The sequence below is a fragment of the Solenopsis invicta genome, chromosome 3 (genome assembly GCF_016802725.1).
Source record: "Solenopsis invicta isolate M01_SB chromosome 3, UNIL_Sinv_3.0, whole genome shotgun sequence".
Lineage (NCBI taxonomy): Eukaryota > Metazoa > Arthropoda > Insecta > Hymenoptera > Formicidae > Solenopsis > Solenopsis invicta.
In genome coordinates this window covers 30,346,265-30,362,298 of record NC_052666.1, presented here as the reverse complement: position 1 = coordinate 30,362,298, position 16,034 = coordinate 30,346,265, and the positions used below count along the sequence as shown (strand labels likewise).

Here is a 16,034-nt window from a genome sequence, read left to right as displayed (position 1 = left end):
TACTTTTTCCTTTTATATTCTTAATGTTTTTCTATACAATATTTTATAAGAGAAAGTATAAGATAAAATAGAATTCATTAAAGCAGGTATGAATAATTTTGAGATTTTTTTAAAATAAAATTGTGCGAATTCTTTATAGATGTTAATTGTAATTGTTATTCAAATACTATCAAGTTCATTAATTACAAAAGAATATTAAACAAAAATTATAAATATATAATTTATAGAGAGAAATTATTTACAATATTTATATTATTTCTCAAGTTATTATGTTATTATATCTTTAAGAATATAGAATAAAATTATGTTTAATGTAAAAGAATAAATTTGTTCGCTGAGAAAGTATTTTACTTTCTGTGTTTCTTCTCTCTATAAACATCATTATTTTTATTTTACAATTTATCATAATAATCTACATGATCGGCCGAATTGTATTTTTGTTCTTTTAAAATCTCCACGAGGCGATTAACAGTCTGTTCTGTTGTCAACACGGTTTTCTTTTCTCGCATCTCATTAAACAGCTTTTTAGTTTCAGCATCAACGAGTTTTTCACATACCATTGCAAACATATCTGTATCAACGGGTCCCGGAGCGTAATTTAACACGTTAACATCAGGATTTTCCAAAGCAAAAACCTAATATACGAAGAAAAAAAATTAATAATCGAAAAAATATGTGATTATATCTATTACATGGACAGAGTATCATATAAAAAAATACACGCACACATATGTATGTATACACATACCTTAAAATACATTTCTCGTGCTGCTTTCACCGAGGAATATTGAGCACTGCCAATGCCCGCTTGAATAGCATACAAAGATGTAATATTGATAACTGTCTTCTTAATACTTTTATTAGCAAACGTATTCATGACTACTGCGTTCAATACAGCGGGTATGGAAAAGTTTAGATCGAAAAGATTTCTCCAAATGTTCACGTCCAGTATTTCGTTTACGGTTTGAGACATATCGCCCAAGGACCCCACATTATGTACCAGGACCATTCGATCAAATGCATCAGGAGTAGTGCCATTCAAAGATTCCGATAGAAATTCTAGATTATAAAAATGAAATTGTTCTTCATTCAGTGATTGCATCCTGTATGAAAAATATGTTTGAAAATTTCTGTTTTTTATTTACCTTTAAACTCGGTGAGAGTTGTTTTACTCAAATCCGTGCTGATGGTACAAACTTTGGCTTTGGAAAGTATACTTTTGGCGACTTCTTGTAACGCATTCTTATTCCTTGCTAATAAAAGAATACGCGAGCCTTCCTCTAATAGCGAACCGAATGTTATCGCGATCTGACGGCCGATACCGCGACTCGCACCAGTTACCAATAGAAAAACTTTGCCAGACAATACTTCAACCGACATGGTGTCTATGTAGCAAATTTAGAGTCTCGGGATAATAACTAGTTAGGAGTTAAAGTAATAAACTTAATAAGTTAACTCTAAGTATAACAAATGAATTACAAGTGCGATAACTTTTAACTTCAATTAGTTATTTTTTAATTTTGATTTTTTTAAGTTAAAATTTTTTTGTTTTTCTAAAAGCACCAATAATTCTTAAATTATAATTTTCAAAAATTTTTTTCTTTTATAAAATCTCAAACATTAGATTGGTTTTCGTATCCATTGATTATTTCTATCATGTAACTTTATTTGAATAGAAAGAAATAAAGATTTTACTAGCGACTACGATGATTTAAAAGTTAAGTACAGATTTTGAGAAATAAAACTTCTATTAAAATTCATTAATTTGTAATATATTATACATAATCACAATTATTTTTATATTATTGTTATAAATAATTATAAAAAAATACATATTGTCTTCTTGAAAATTAGACTTCTATATGAATATTTTACATAAATTTAATTTATAAATAAAAAATTTATAAGTAATTTGATATTTAAATATTTTAAAAATGATAATTTTTCCAAGTAAAAATATTGAATGTATTTATATTATATTTAATATTGCAATTAACTTTAATTTTCATTCAAAATAATTATAAAAATAATGTAATTATAAATATCAATTAAATAATTTAATAAATTTTTTAAAATAATTTTTCATTTAATTTAACTACGTTTATAGTTTATACAATTTTTAATGTAACTTGGTAAAGAAAAAACCAACTTACCCAAAGCCAACTGAATTTATAGCAACTAATTATTATGGTCTGGGTTCTCCTCCGTTGATGATTGATTCGTTTGTAATTCCTCTGTAGTATCTTGTTCACGGTCGGCTTGTATAGTCGCTTCAAGTACGTCTGCTTTCAGAAGATGGACCAATTCGCTGGCTGTTAAAGCCTATGCATAGAAAATAAATAATTTGCAGATTTTTAATATAAAATACTTTTTTCGATTATTTGGAAAGCTTTAGATTTGCACCAATGTACTGTAAATTAATCCTTATCTCTATAAACTTGGGTAAGCGTCCAACCTCTTTCATCTATTTAAAGTGATGCAAAAATTCTCTAAAAATTCATGAACCTACATTTATGTTTCTAGAACAATTGTCTGTATTTTATTTTGAGAAAAAAATAAAATGTATAATTTAATTATACCAAAGCTAAGTAACAAATTATGAGTAAAAGAATTGTTTGACTTGAAATATTATAACTTTTTATAATATATATTATATAAAAAAAAAATAATTCAAGGATTTTTAAATTTAAGTATAAAGTTTTGAAAAAAAAAATACAGACACTTCAAATTCTACATAAAGTATAATTCAAAACAAGTAATTTTCAATAAAGGATAAATAGAAAAAATTAAGTATGATAAAATAAGCATTTTGTATTTTGATGCAAAAATAATGTCTTTCTCAAGCGTAATGTTGTCTTGTTTGCACCATGAGATTTAAACCTTCGATCTCTGTTCGTTAAATTTATTTTTTTTTAATAGTGATTTTTATTAGAGAAAAATAATTTTTAAATAAACAGTTGTTCAAATGTTAATTGAAAATAAAAATAGAATACTTGTGATTGTAAGAAATTTTTTTCAAAAAAGCAATGTTGTTTATGATCCTAGGTCACTAATGCTTGATACAGAAATCAACTCGATGTTGTTTATAGGGAAATCATGCCTTGGTTGTACCAACACATAGAGATCTCCATCACAATTTTTTTTACAAGAAGATAAAGAATGAGGGACTCTTTAAGATTTCGCAAAACTTCCCTGAACAGAAATTGATTGGACATGAGTTACTCAAGTTTATAAAGAACTAACTTTAGTCTTCAGCAAATCGATATATTTTTTACTGCTTAGTCAGACCAACGTAGTCACTGATAAACGATTATATTTTTCAAAGTATTTAAATTCTAAAAATTCTGAAAAAAATTTTGGTATGTTTTTCTAACATTTATAATTATAGGATCCAAAATGTCTTATTTTTTTTTTGTCAAAATTTGAGGAAGAATCAGCAAAATAGGAAAGCTGTCTGGGATCTCAAATAACCCATGTTGGCCTTAGAATTAGACTTCTTAGAATTAGAAAAAAATAAAAAATAAATCATAAACTGAGATTAGAGTTAAATACATTGGAGTAAATAAAGCTCAGTTACAAATAAACTAAATAAAGTAGTTAATTATTATCCAGATGCTCACTTGTAGATGAGGGGCTATGTGCCGTATCAGAGGATTTGACGCCAACTCGGCTTCCTCTTCGGACTGGGGATTGCTCCCAGAAGTGATCAAACGTGCAATGCAATCCTCTTTTGCCACCGACAATGACGTCACGAGATCCTTTTTCGTGGTGCCTCCCTGAAGCACTCTTAACCTCGAGTCTGTCATCGGGAGAAAAACATATTAGAAATGATCAGAGAAAAACCAGAAATCTCGAAGAAAATGCCTTACACAACTTCTGTAGATACTGCTCCGAATCCGACAATCGACGATGACTGATTCCGTCGTCCAGGAAGGAATCCTCGAAACGATCATTCGGCGTACCGTTGTCGTCTGCCGCTGTTTCCGCGTGCGTTCCGCGCCAGGGATCGCTGATATTCGTTTTCATTCTAAATGCCCCCGTTATCTGCGACCTTCGTTAAAGAATTCGCTGTATCACGCGCGCACTTTCGCTTCTTACGATACTGCTAATCGCACACAAATCACAAAATATGCTCTGAGATGAGATTGCGTCGCATTGAGTAAGGATGATGGCGGTACTCCGATGGTAAAAAGACTTCGATACTACGTTCCACTAGATTGATGAAAACCGACATATCAAAAGAGCAATATTTTGTACTTGTCAAAATATACCAGAATAAAGTATAAAATATATGTCATGTCGTAAACTATTGACTGTTCGATAACTTTACCTTAATACTTTTATAAAGATATGATAGGTAAAATAATTAAAGGAATCATAAATAAGTATTAAATTAGAGAAATCATATTATTTTGTTATTCCTCTAATTTAAAATAAAAAATAGCGTTGTGATTTTGACAAATTAATTTTTTTCGAAAATTAATTTTATCATCAATTTTATTATTTTGTTAGTAACTTTTTCAAATCATGCATTTTTGTATGAAGAACTTTTCTCAAATGTTTGGTTTTCGAAAAATTTTTCTGGTACTTTCGTTCATTTGTATAGTATTTTATATATTTTTTATCTTATATAATTTAATTTCCTATTTGATAAATCTATAATCTTTTCACTAATAAAATTATTATACTGTATCTATACGTGTTATTATAAGGTTTAATTATTTAATATTACAGATTCTATATAGAAAATTATGATAAGCTAGTTTTATATATGTACATAAAGACATAAATTTATTTAATATTTATATCCTCTACTGTGTTCCCTTTTCACATTTAGGAATTTTTTATGGGAAGTATTACGGAGGTAAATGTGTGTATATTAATTTGATTCACTTGGATCCTTATTTACATGAGATGTTATTGATATGCACATTATTGAAGGCCTTCTATACATTCGTGGGTAATTTTATTTTTGTCTTGCATCGATAGCAGATCACATTGATTAATACAGAGACAAGTAGATTATATTACAAGAAATACTGCACAAGCGAAATTTCTTCGTAACACGCCTGCAATACGTATGATTCCTTTCTTATGCACATATACACATATAATGAACATAATTAGCTCGATGAATCCCTCAAGCTATAATAGATACAATTAACACAGCATTGTATAAAACAAATAAATAAACTTATATTATTCATTAATAATTCACAATTCAGAGAAACTTATATTCTAATAACAAATTACATAATTATATCAATCTCTCTCTTAATTTATACAAAAAAATAAGAATACAAAACGCACATATGTAACGTATTCTCCTCTTTATCGTCCTTCACGATAGTATTCGTAACAGAATAAATATGTTTCACGCGATAATTGGAATGCTCTTTTGTTGATACACGTCGTAAATAGTGGAGAAATATTGACACAGATATTGACTAAAATTCGGCTGTCCTTACAACTATTCTACCTATTTTTATCATTTTTTCCAAACTGTATAGTGACAAACATTGAATCAACATGTGCACGATTATACATAGCGTACAATATACAATATGTGCATTCGCCGATGCACTTAACAATAAATACACGATATACGAGAATATAACAAGTACATCTCTTTGTAGCTATGTTTATTGCTGCATATTAACACCTGTCATATCCTTACAGATTGACACTTGTCTGTAAGATGATAGATATCCTAGCGTTCCACTTTTAATTGAATAAGGATATGACATCTGTCATATCCTTATAAACAATGATTTCTCAATTACAAACTAGAACAGTGTTTCCCCTAATATTTCTGATGTATGTATATATATTTATATGTATGTATATATAAATTTTAGCATATACAAGGTCATTATTATTTATTTATTAATTATTGTTATCGTTGATGTCTCACGCCAAAGCCTCCTTTTTTTATAAATTTTATTCTCTTACAAAAAAAAGATATTTATATTTAGAGCATCCTCTTTCCTCTTATTTTATTTCCTAGTATTATTTAAAATAAAATATTTTTTTATATTACACATGTACAGTGAAGTTTGATTTAATTAAATAAATAAATTGTTTTTTCCTTATTACACGTAAAAGTAATGTTATAGATATAAGCTAAATTATTAATTAACTAGTATTGAATTAATTATATTCTTACACAAAAATAATTACATACTGTATAACGGAAAGTTTGGTCAAATGCTTTATCAATTATTTCTATTTGCTAAATACATATTTAATCTGCTAATAACTATTGCATTATGAAACATTGCTTAAATAGATATATACTCTCATATTACATTTTTCTAATAAAATGACAAAAGACGATAGATGAAATAGGTCAATTTTAGTCTAAAATTTGTAACATAAATTCTATATAATTTTATAGTTTTCGAGTCGTTAAATATGATATTAATTTTATTTAACACGTGTGACACTTTGCTGTAGTTTGACGGCTCGGCTTAAAGGAATTTAATATTTTAGAAGTTTAATCTTAATCTTTAATCTTGATATGGCTTTCAATTTTGGTAATTAAAAAAGTCATAAAAATAAATTATAACATAATACAAATAATGAAATAATTCAAATAAAGATATCATTGTTCAAATAATATTATTATTAGAAAAGATTTTGATCCCTTTAAAATAAATTTTTATCATTTTCCCACAGTGTAGACAAATAAAATTAATGATATCATATTCAATGACTTAAAAATTATAAAATTACATGTATAATTTATCACTCTTTAGGTCATAAAAGTGATCTATTTCATCCGTCATTCCTTGTCACAAATAGGAAGCACTGTTCTAGAATCACATCTGCATTATACAATTCAAGATGTATTCAAGAAGTAAGACTGCCCTTTAAAAATATCTGTGCTGGAATAAATATGTATCACGTAATGTACAACTATAGAAATACGTCCAGCTTTCATTTTTATCTATAGCTGCGTTTATTGCAATCATGTGCTAGTGCTATGCTATTCATAGAAATTGTCTTCCTTTCCGTCTACGTTATAATTAGAATTATAACTTAGATTATAACTTAGAAAGATGAAGAATCCTGAAACTTCTAAATAGCAATAAATGACAGTGAGTGCAATCAATTCTACGGCAGCAAAAGCTACATTTCCATGTAGTAACTATACAATTGTACATTATTATGCAACAATCGGATATTCGTTTAAATATCGGATTTGTTTAAATTGTGGCAAATTATTACCTCTAAACGCGCACAAGCCCAACGAATAAATTCGTTAAGTCGTTAAAAGTCTACAAAATAAAGAAATTGGATGTGATAAAGTCAATCAGATTTAAATTAAATTATAATGACATAAAAAAAGGATTTATTGTATGGAAATATTATAGGAAAATATGGTTTTTTTTTCATTTCTGTGATTTACAAAATTAATAATGCTTGTTTGAATATCTGTAATAGTGTAGTTCTTGTACTTCAGACAGTACAAAGTTAATTATGTGCTCTCAGATATGCATCACAATATAAGCTGGTATTATCTATTTTCTACCTATTATGGAAACTCATTGTAATACAGAGGAGATCACTAGGTATCACTGATTATATCTTTTACTTATACGCAGAAGCTATAAATTTCTACATTTAAATTGCTGCAATTTGTGAATACGTTCATTTTTGGGCTGATCAAAATCGCTAGCTTGAGCAAAAAATGTATTCTTTATCTTTCTAAACTCGAAAAAAACCCACGCTTTTGAAGCTCTTCTAGGCGTAAGTTCATTTGGAATTTAGAATGCTCAAGCATTCGTCGCGACTTTCTATACTACGAGCTCAAAATAGAGCTCGAAATGAAACATGTCTTACTCTAACCCGCCTTCTTCTTCCAATTTTGATAGGAATTTTGCAACTCTGTAACTTGGTTCCACTTGTCGTGCCATATCTATTTGGCACAGCAACTTCTTGATACCGACAAATATGCTAAAAACGTAAAATACATCATAAAATATGTAATAATAAAATATATGATAAAATATTGATATAATGTTTATATTATATCATATACGCCGAATTACATATATAGGATATGGAAAGGTTGGCGAAACTTATATAACATGTTAATGAAATCAAGTAGGTGAAAAAAATTTATACAAACTTAAAAAGGTTTTATTAAAAAGCTATAAACGTTTAAAAATTTTTATCAATTGTTATAATAATTACAATATATAAAAAATATTTGAAAGATTTCGATGAATAGAAGCTTGCATTCTTGTAGAAAGAAGAATTTTCAAAATTTATTATAACATTTTCGATATTTATTATAATACAATTAATAAAATTTTTTTAATATTTATGACTTTCCAATAAAGCAACTTTTTTCGCTTACTCAATTTTATTAAAATGATATAAACTTGAGCCTGATCTTTTCTTGGACACCTTATATATTGTCTTAATAAAATTATTAATAGAAGTAATTAATAGAAGTTTAGTAATATCTCACCGTTTTCCTTGAAGTTTTCCATGTAAGGAAGCCATTTCGTGTTTTGTGAAGAGATCAACTTCTTCCAACACGTTCAACAGATTATCAGGGGTTGATAAATTAGGCACATGAAGGATGGTGTTAAATGCTGAAAGTAATCCCAGCTCGTCTAAAACTTGTCTGAAAAAAAATTAAGAAAATAATTTTTTAATAATTTTTTCTCCATGGAAAAAAGCCCTTATTTTACCTGCAACTGGAAGTGCACAAAATCAATAGTTTACGACCAGGTGGCGGCGATTTCTTTAACAACAGCAAAAGCGCTTGCAATGTCAGATTGGAATATCTCGGTCCGATTGGACCATAATCTAGTAGACGTTCAATATTGTCAACTAAAATGCAACTGAGCTGTGAACGATATGCATCGTCGAATACCTAAAATGCACAATTGATAAACGATTATTTTCTAAGCTGTACATAAAATATAGCCTTGACCAAAAATAATAGGCATTTTATAATTTTTAAAAATATTTTTAAGTGGAAGAAATTAAACAGAAATTAAAATGCAAATTATTTTCTGTTTCAAGAACTTTAAACTTATAATAATGTCAGCAATAGGTAATAATAAATAAAAGAATTCTAAATAAAAATATATAGATGCCTAATATGTTTAACCAAGGCTATACTTAATATTATAAATATTAATATTATAAATATTTGCTACAAGATAAACTTATGTAAGAAATATAAAATAAATTGTATTATACCTTTCGTATAGAAAGACATTTTGCAGATTCAATAAAACCAACCATATCCTCAGGTGTGCATACTTTAACAAATGGAAAGTCTGAATTCTTTGCAATTTGTGCGGCAAGCGCCGTTTTTCCACTATTCGGTGGTCCTTCCAAAAGAACAGAAACAAGCCCAGATCCTTCGTTCGCCCGAGCTTGTTGAATGCACAAACTGCCATCAGCAAGAATTTCAGCCACTGGCTTTCCCCAATTAATGATCCCACGAGTTAACAACTGATCTAATATTTCAGCACTTGTACCGAATGCCTACAAGATATGAAAATAACGTTTAGCTATTATAATATATGTCTTTTTTACATAAATGTGTATTAACCATAGACTTAGGAGTATTAACTATTTAAAACAACGAAATATATTATTATATGGAGCAAAATGTAGCAAACTTTATTCTATTAAAAAAGGAGAAAAATGTAGCATCATTAAATAATGTAACAAGTAAAAGTATAATTAATATATATTATTATATAATTGACTGGGTTCAATTGTAATAGTGATTATCCAATAAACGAGAGATTTTTTTTTATTTCCTATTACTTACCGGTTTAACATCATGTTCCAACGCATGGAAGAAGTCACTTCTAGACACCATAAGCTTTTCCATTGCAGATGGATCTACTTCTACCTTGTTAGAAGCTTTAATTAATCGATTCATGGCGGTACTTTGTGACGCTCTAACCAAACCTTCTAACTCTGCACCACTAAAATTCTTAGTTAAAGTGGCCAACTCTTTCAAATCTACGTCAGGTGCTATTTTTTTATATTCTCTCATTCTAGATGTATGGATGTTAAGAATTTGAAATCGTCCGTGTTCATCTGGTAAGCTGATTTCCATTTGTAGCTTTAAGTATAAAAAAATGAAAAGACATTTAAAACATTAAATAATAAAAAATATATCAAATGGAACTAAATGCGAATTGAACGCTAACAGATGTTCTGTTCATATTCATATTCGCGCACATTTAAGCTTTAAAGAAACTGTTTATTTATTATTAAACAAATTCAATTTTACTTCTAATCTGCCAGGTCTCAACAAGGCTTCATCAATCATGTCCCTCCTATTGGTCATACCAATAACAAGAATGTTATTTAATTGTTCGACACCATCGATCTTTGCCAGAAGCTGATTAACCACTGTATCATGAACTCCTGTGTTCCCTGCTACACTACCTCGAGATTTACAGATGGCATCTATTTCATCAAATATGATTATGTGAAGCCCGCTGTTTGGTCCAAGCTAAAAATATACAATATTTTGCTTCCATCTTTTTTTCCTGTTACTCATAAAAGATCCAATTTAAATGCATATGAAGTTCAAATATATATTTCATACTATTTACCCTTTTTTCTTCTTCTTCTGCATCAGCGAATAATCTTCTGATATTAGCCTCACTCTCACCAACGTATTTATCTAAAATTTGTGGGCCATTTACAATTTTTGGCTCTCTCGAATTTAACATCGTTCCTATTTGCCGAGCCATTAACGTCTTTCCCGTGCCAGGTGGTCCGTATAACAAGATTCCTTTTACGTGCTTGCAGCCCAATTGAGTGACGACTTCCGTTGGAAAAACGCGGGATGCAAACGCTCTTCGGAAAATAGCGCTGAACTCTTTGTCCAGGCCACCGATACCCATTTTCTGAAAGTCCCAATCCGGATTGATAATCGCTTGTCGGACAGCTTTACCCTTAGACTGTCCGACAAGATTCAGGCTGGAGTTCTCCGCCTTTTCAAACTGTATTATAGAATCGCCCAAGCAACGTCCCATCTTCGTCTTCTTAGGCACTGTACTCTGTCCTGAACTGATAGCTGATAGGTCGGCAGCTTCCAAACTCTTGACAACTAATCCAAGAAGTTTCTTATCCTTAAATTGAAATGCCAGCTGCTGACCCACGGTGAATGCCTGCCCTGAAAACTGTAGCAAGAAGTCCCTGGCCATCTCATCTGTATTGTACGGCTCCAAAGTAACACTGAAATAACAATAAATAAATGTAATAAAACAATAAATAACAGAAAACTAATAGTCGGCTACCTATTTAAGGATGTTTTAATTATATACAATATGAGCTAAAAGTTATCAAAATTTAGAAAAATTTCTCAGATTTATTTTTTTTTCCTAATTAATGACAAAAAATTTTTGGTTGCAAATATCTAATTTTGGCCCTAAAACTGCAACTGCTAATAACAAAACAACGAAAAATTTGGTTTATGGATGGTTTTAACAACGAAAATGACTATTTTGCTGCAGCAAATCCTTAATATCTTTTGAATTATTTAGTACTTAAACTTAGTCAACATTTAATCAAATATTTCTTTTATAAATAGATATTTATTTCTTCAGCATACATATAGTCAAAATATTTCTTTTATATTTAAATTATTTTTTCAATATTTTTCAAATTTTAATTTTTCTAATGTCTATCATTTTTTTATTTATTTTAGTCACTTAAATCAACACGATCACACGTTTTTCATAAAGTCACAAGTAAATTCATTGCAAACTAAAATTCTCATAATTTTTATTGCTTTTGTCACCAGATTTTTAAAATAAAAATCTGAACATATATGAGAACAATCTATTATATAAAATTTTTAAATTTTAAATTTATAATTTCAGAAAATAGGTATTAAACATCTTCAAATGATAATTCATTGTGTTTAATATATAAATATAGTTTAATATTTAATTATTTAAAAAGTTTAATCTTAATTATATCTTTATCTTAATTACATCTTAATTTTCAATTATATGAAAATTTTTGTAAATTGTAAAAAGATTTTGATCATTTCGTGTAATGTATAAATTTTTTTCCAACAGACTTACGTTTTCTTCTGCAAGAAATCGGCTTCCAAAACAATGTTGCATAAACATTCCGTGTTAGAAGTTGGATCAAAATGATATGGCCGAACGTCAATCTCCTGATTGAGAGACAATGTCGCCCACTTCCGTTGAGGCAAGCTGAAGCCAACTGTGCCACGAGGAATTTCATGATGCGTTCTCACACTAAATACAAAGTGATGATTCGGAGTTGTGGTTACTTCAATGTGCCTGCAATGGACAATAAACATATCAATCAGTATATTCATTGCATTGTGATTTAACCATATACATAATTATGAAAAAAAGAAGTAATAGTTTATAAACTCACGTAAATTTTTTAACAATTTTAAAATAAAACAATTAAGTTTATGTAATCTGACAAAACTGCAGAGTGATTAATAGTGAATTTTTATTGTAAAGTATGTATTTTTATAATTTGCTTTAACATAAACTATATTTCTCTATTTCACCTCAAATTTTTCCAAGATACAAATTAGTATTTTAATATAAGTATTCATTAATTTATAAACTAACCTAACTCAAATTTTCATTGAGATCCTCATAATTGGTTTTAGCAAGGCAATTACGTGAGTATTACAATTATATTTATACCATAATTACATGAGTAATACAATATTTACAACACAATTAGAATTCAAAAAATTAAGATTATAAGGATTCTCAATAATTAAAATACGATAATATAATTGGAGTAATAATTGGCTTTATGGAAATCAGTAAACAATACACAAATTACTTGCCCAATTGCCTTATTGCCAGTTTATCATACTTTATTTATCAAAAATCTTGTTACAATCATAATTTTGATGAAATGTGTATTAATTTATTGAGCAATTTAATACAAATATTCAATTTTTCATAATAGACTCTAAAGTTTGTATCAAACTATGCATCAAAAATTGATTAAAATTATATTAAGATTATACATAACTTTGACAAGTTAGAACAAAGAAGGTAAAGATTAAGATTAAAGATTGGAATTAAAGTTCAGTCTATTTTTCCAATCTTCAATCGTAATAATCAATAAGCAATGGCTAGGAGACTTTTTAATTATATGATGATAGACATCTAACAGTAAAGAAGCAATAAAAGTTAATTCACGTTTCGTTAATGCAATATAACTATCTGCAAAACAGTATTATTATTATGGCTTTTTTATGACAGACACTCCTCTCTTTTAGCAGAAAAAAAAGATAATTTATTCATATACAACAATCAATTCTATGGGATTTTCTCTTTAGCAATTATTAAAAAAGCAGCAGTTCTAATATAAATTAGAAACAAAAAAAAATACCTTTTGTTTATAATTGCATGTATTATTTTATCTGACATTTCTCAAATTACATTTGTTTTTAAATTAAGCAATTATTATTAAAAATATCAACATCATATTTCTTCTTGCTTATATTTACACACATTATTTTTTTTATTCAACATTTCATAAATTAAACTGGCCCTCATATAATATCAACTGCAATGCAGATTGCATCATAATGCGATAATCGGATAACTTTCAACCTTTAATCAATAATCTCAATCTGTAAATCCACGCGTAGTCCGATGCCAGCTTAAAGACAACTGTACACGTCACATTGCGATCGAATCCTTACCTGACATCGTCAGGGAAATCGTCGGCGTTGATGATCGCACAGTTGGAGAGGCTGAGCTCGTCCGTGGGACATCTCACTGCTTTCATTCGCTGAAGCAAGACAAATTCTACGTTACGTTTCATATTTTATGTAGGACGAACTTGACGAAGAGGAGTATTGATGCGACGATTCGATTCGAAGGGGGAGGGACGACGGAGTTGGAGCGGATCGTGCGGAGCAATTTTCTCAAGGAGGCTACGCGACGACCGCGCGCTATCCCGTCCGCGAGTGTCCGCGAAGACAGACCGGCGCCGTCATCCGTTTCGCGCGAGGTGACGAGTGCAAACGGCGTGTCATCGTGATGACACTTGTGGCCGCCACGCCTGGCTCTCTCGGTACTCCGGTACTCACCTTTGACATCTTACGACAGAAAATCAACAGAATCTGGAGCCCGCACCGCGCACTAACTGCGACACAGGGCACAGTAGCGCAACTGTCGTTCGCTTATCTCAGATCAGACGGTGTGGGAGGTACTAGGTCATGCGCAGTAGAACGGCCGCTAGCAGCCGCTATCATAGACCTCAATCGCGTACATATTTTATTGTAATAAGAGGTATCGTTGAATCACGTGTAGAATGAAATGTTGAAGAAATATAAAGTAAAAAAAAATGATAGTAGGAAATCAAAAGAGGCAAAAGAGGATTAGAAAAGTAAATATTGATTTTAATAAATATTAATAACGTCTGGTGAAAAAATTTTACTGAAATTGGTATTTTAGCAAAATTACCTGACGGAAAACATATTCTGCAAAATTCTACATCAGAATGCTAGAATTGAAACGCTAACTGTATAAAAGGCGCAACAGTAATTACGTACATTTTTCATTCTTATTGAGAGTATCATACTTTTTTAAAGAAGACAATTCCATTTTATTAAAAGATTTCTTGAAAATAAATCCTCAAAATTGAATTTTTCAGAGTAAAAGAAAATAAGACAGTTTAAACGGTTTTATTAAAATTTATTTAAAAAAATGTTGTCAAAAAATTAATTAAAACATCAATAAAATTTTCTGAAATTGTTTTAACTTTTGGAAAACTTTTCAGTAAAATGTTAACACAATTTTAGCATAATTTAATTTAATATAATTTTAATTTTAATTTAAAAATAATCATAAAAATTTTAATTTATTTTAAATTCAAATAAATTTCAATAAAACTATTAAAATTGTTTTATTTTCTTTTACTCTAAAATTTAATTTTAAGGACTCATTTTTAATAAATATTTTCAGATCAATACAAATACGTAAGCTTTAAATTTTGTATGCAAGAAAACTAAAATATGTTTATTTAGTTTAGTTCATTTATTTAGTAAAATACTACTTTATTCATAAAATAAATGTGCTATAATATACTTCATACATATTATTAATAAAAAAAATGCATGTGATAAAATAAAAAATAAATATAATTTACACATGTATATGTGTCCTAAGAAGCATTTAGATCAGTACGAACCTGTCAAAATCAGTCACGTGGACGATGATATACTTTACGCATGTGCACAAAATGTTCTGTCTATAATAAATAAATAAATTCACTGACTTTCCAACACCGAGGCAGCACTGCTTTGATATTGATCCGGTGAAATCATCCGCAATCATGCGCACAAAAGAAAGAGAGAAGACGAGCGTTCGTCTTCCGCCCCGCGTTTAAAATAAGTAATAACGCGTATATTTCAATACTTGAAAAAGAAATTATGTCGTTCAATATCAAATATATGTTTTTAAAATATTTTTAAAACATTATTTTTAAAAACAATAAATGTTTGCTGCTTAATTGGCTTATTTTTTTAATTCATCAATTAAATCAATCTTATTATATATATGCAAATGTAGCTTTTTACAGAACAAAGTTGTATTTGTTTATACATATATGTATAATGTGCAATTAATCAATTGAATTAAAAAATTCGCCTATACATTTTTATTATATTTTTTTTACAATAAAAATTAATATTAAAATTATACAGCTATATGTTTCATATTGCAATTATCTTTAATTTTAACCATTCAAAACAGTAATAAAATTATAATTATAATTATTTTAATTTAATTAAATAAATTATTGAAAATTAAAAAATTTTAATTTATAGTTTAAATTTATTTAAAATTGACTTTTAATTTGTGAATACAAATCTGAAAGTTTGTTCTTCGAATTTTCTGTACTTTCTTTCAGCTTCTCTCTTTCTCTCCCTCACGTCTAATTCATTTATATTTTTCATTTATATGTATTTCTTTTTTCGTGCAGAAAGTGTAACACAGTACGGCTACGAAGAACTAATT

The 16,034-nt window shown here is 28.7% G+C and overlaps 2 protein-coding genes across 5 annotated transcripts; both read right to left on the bottom strand.

The window, feature by feature from the left end:
* Positions 1-4,196, bottom strand: LOC105204562 (sepiapterin reductase). Of its 4 annotated transcripts, none has more exons than XM_026132041.2 (4): positions 2,154-2,322; positions 1,146-1,418; positions 749-1,059; positions 1-635 (listed from the first exon to the last, which is right to left on the bottom strand). In XM_026132041.2, the coding sequence occupies exons 2-4, from the start codon at positions 1,378-1,380 to the stop codon at positions 393-395; spliced, it is 789 nt and encodes a 262-aa protein (XP_025987826.1). In that variant the 5' UTR covers positions 1,381-1,418; positions 2,154-2,322; the 3' UTR covers positions 1-392. The 4 variants fall into 4 exon arrangements, with proteins under 4 accessions (XP_025987826.1, XP_011171986.1, XP_025987828.1 ...); XM_011173684.3 differs by having other exon boundaries at positions 1,146-1,385; XM_026132043.2 differs by lacking the exons at positions 1-635; positions 749-1,059 and adding exons at positions 3,621-3,799; positions 3,870-4,196 and having other exon boundaries at positions 1,172-1,385.
* A 718-nt stretch (positions 4,197-4,914) lies between these two features.
* Positions 4,915-14,235, bottom strand: LOC105204561 (vesicle-fusing ATPase 1). The gene is made up of 10 exons (XM_026132044.2): positions 14,105-14,235; positions 13,715-13,803; positions 12,087-12,311; positions 10,605-11,232; positions 10,277-10,501; positions 9,806-10,105; positions 9,223-9,513; positions 8,706-8,890; positions 8,480-8,638; positions 4,915-7,959 (listed from the first exon to the last, which is right to left on the bottom strand). The coding sequence occupies exons 1-10, from the start codon at positions 14,111-14,113 to the stop codon at positions 7,842-7,844; spliced, it is 2,229 nt and encodes a 742-aa protein (XP_025987829.1). The 5' UTR covers positions 14,114-14,235; the 3' UTR covers positions 4,915-7,841.
* Between the last annotated feature and the right edge of the window lie 1,799 nt (positions 14,236-16,034).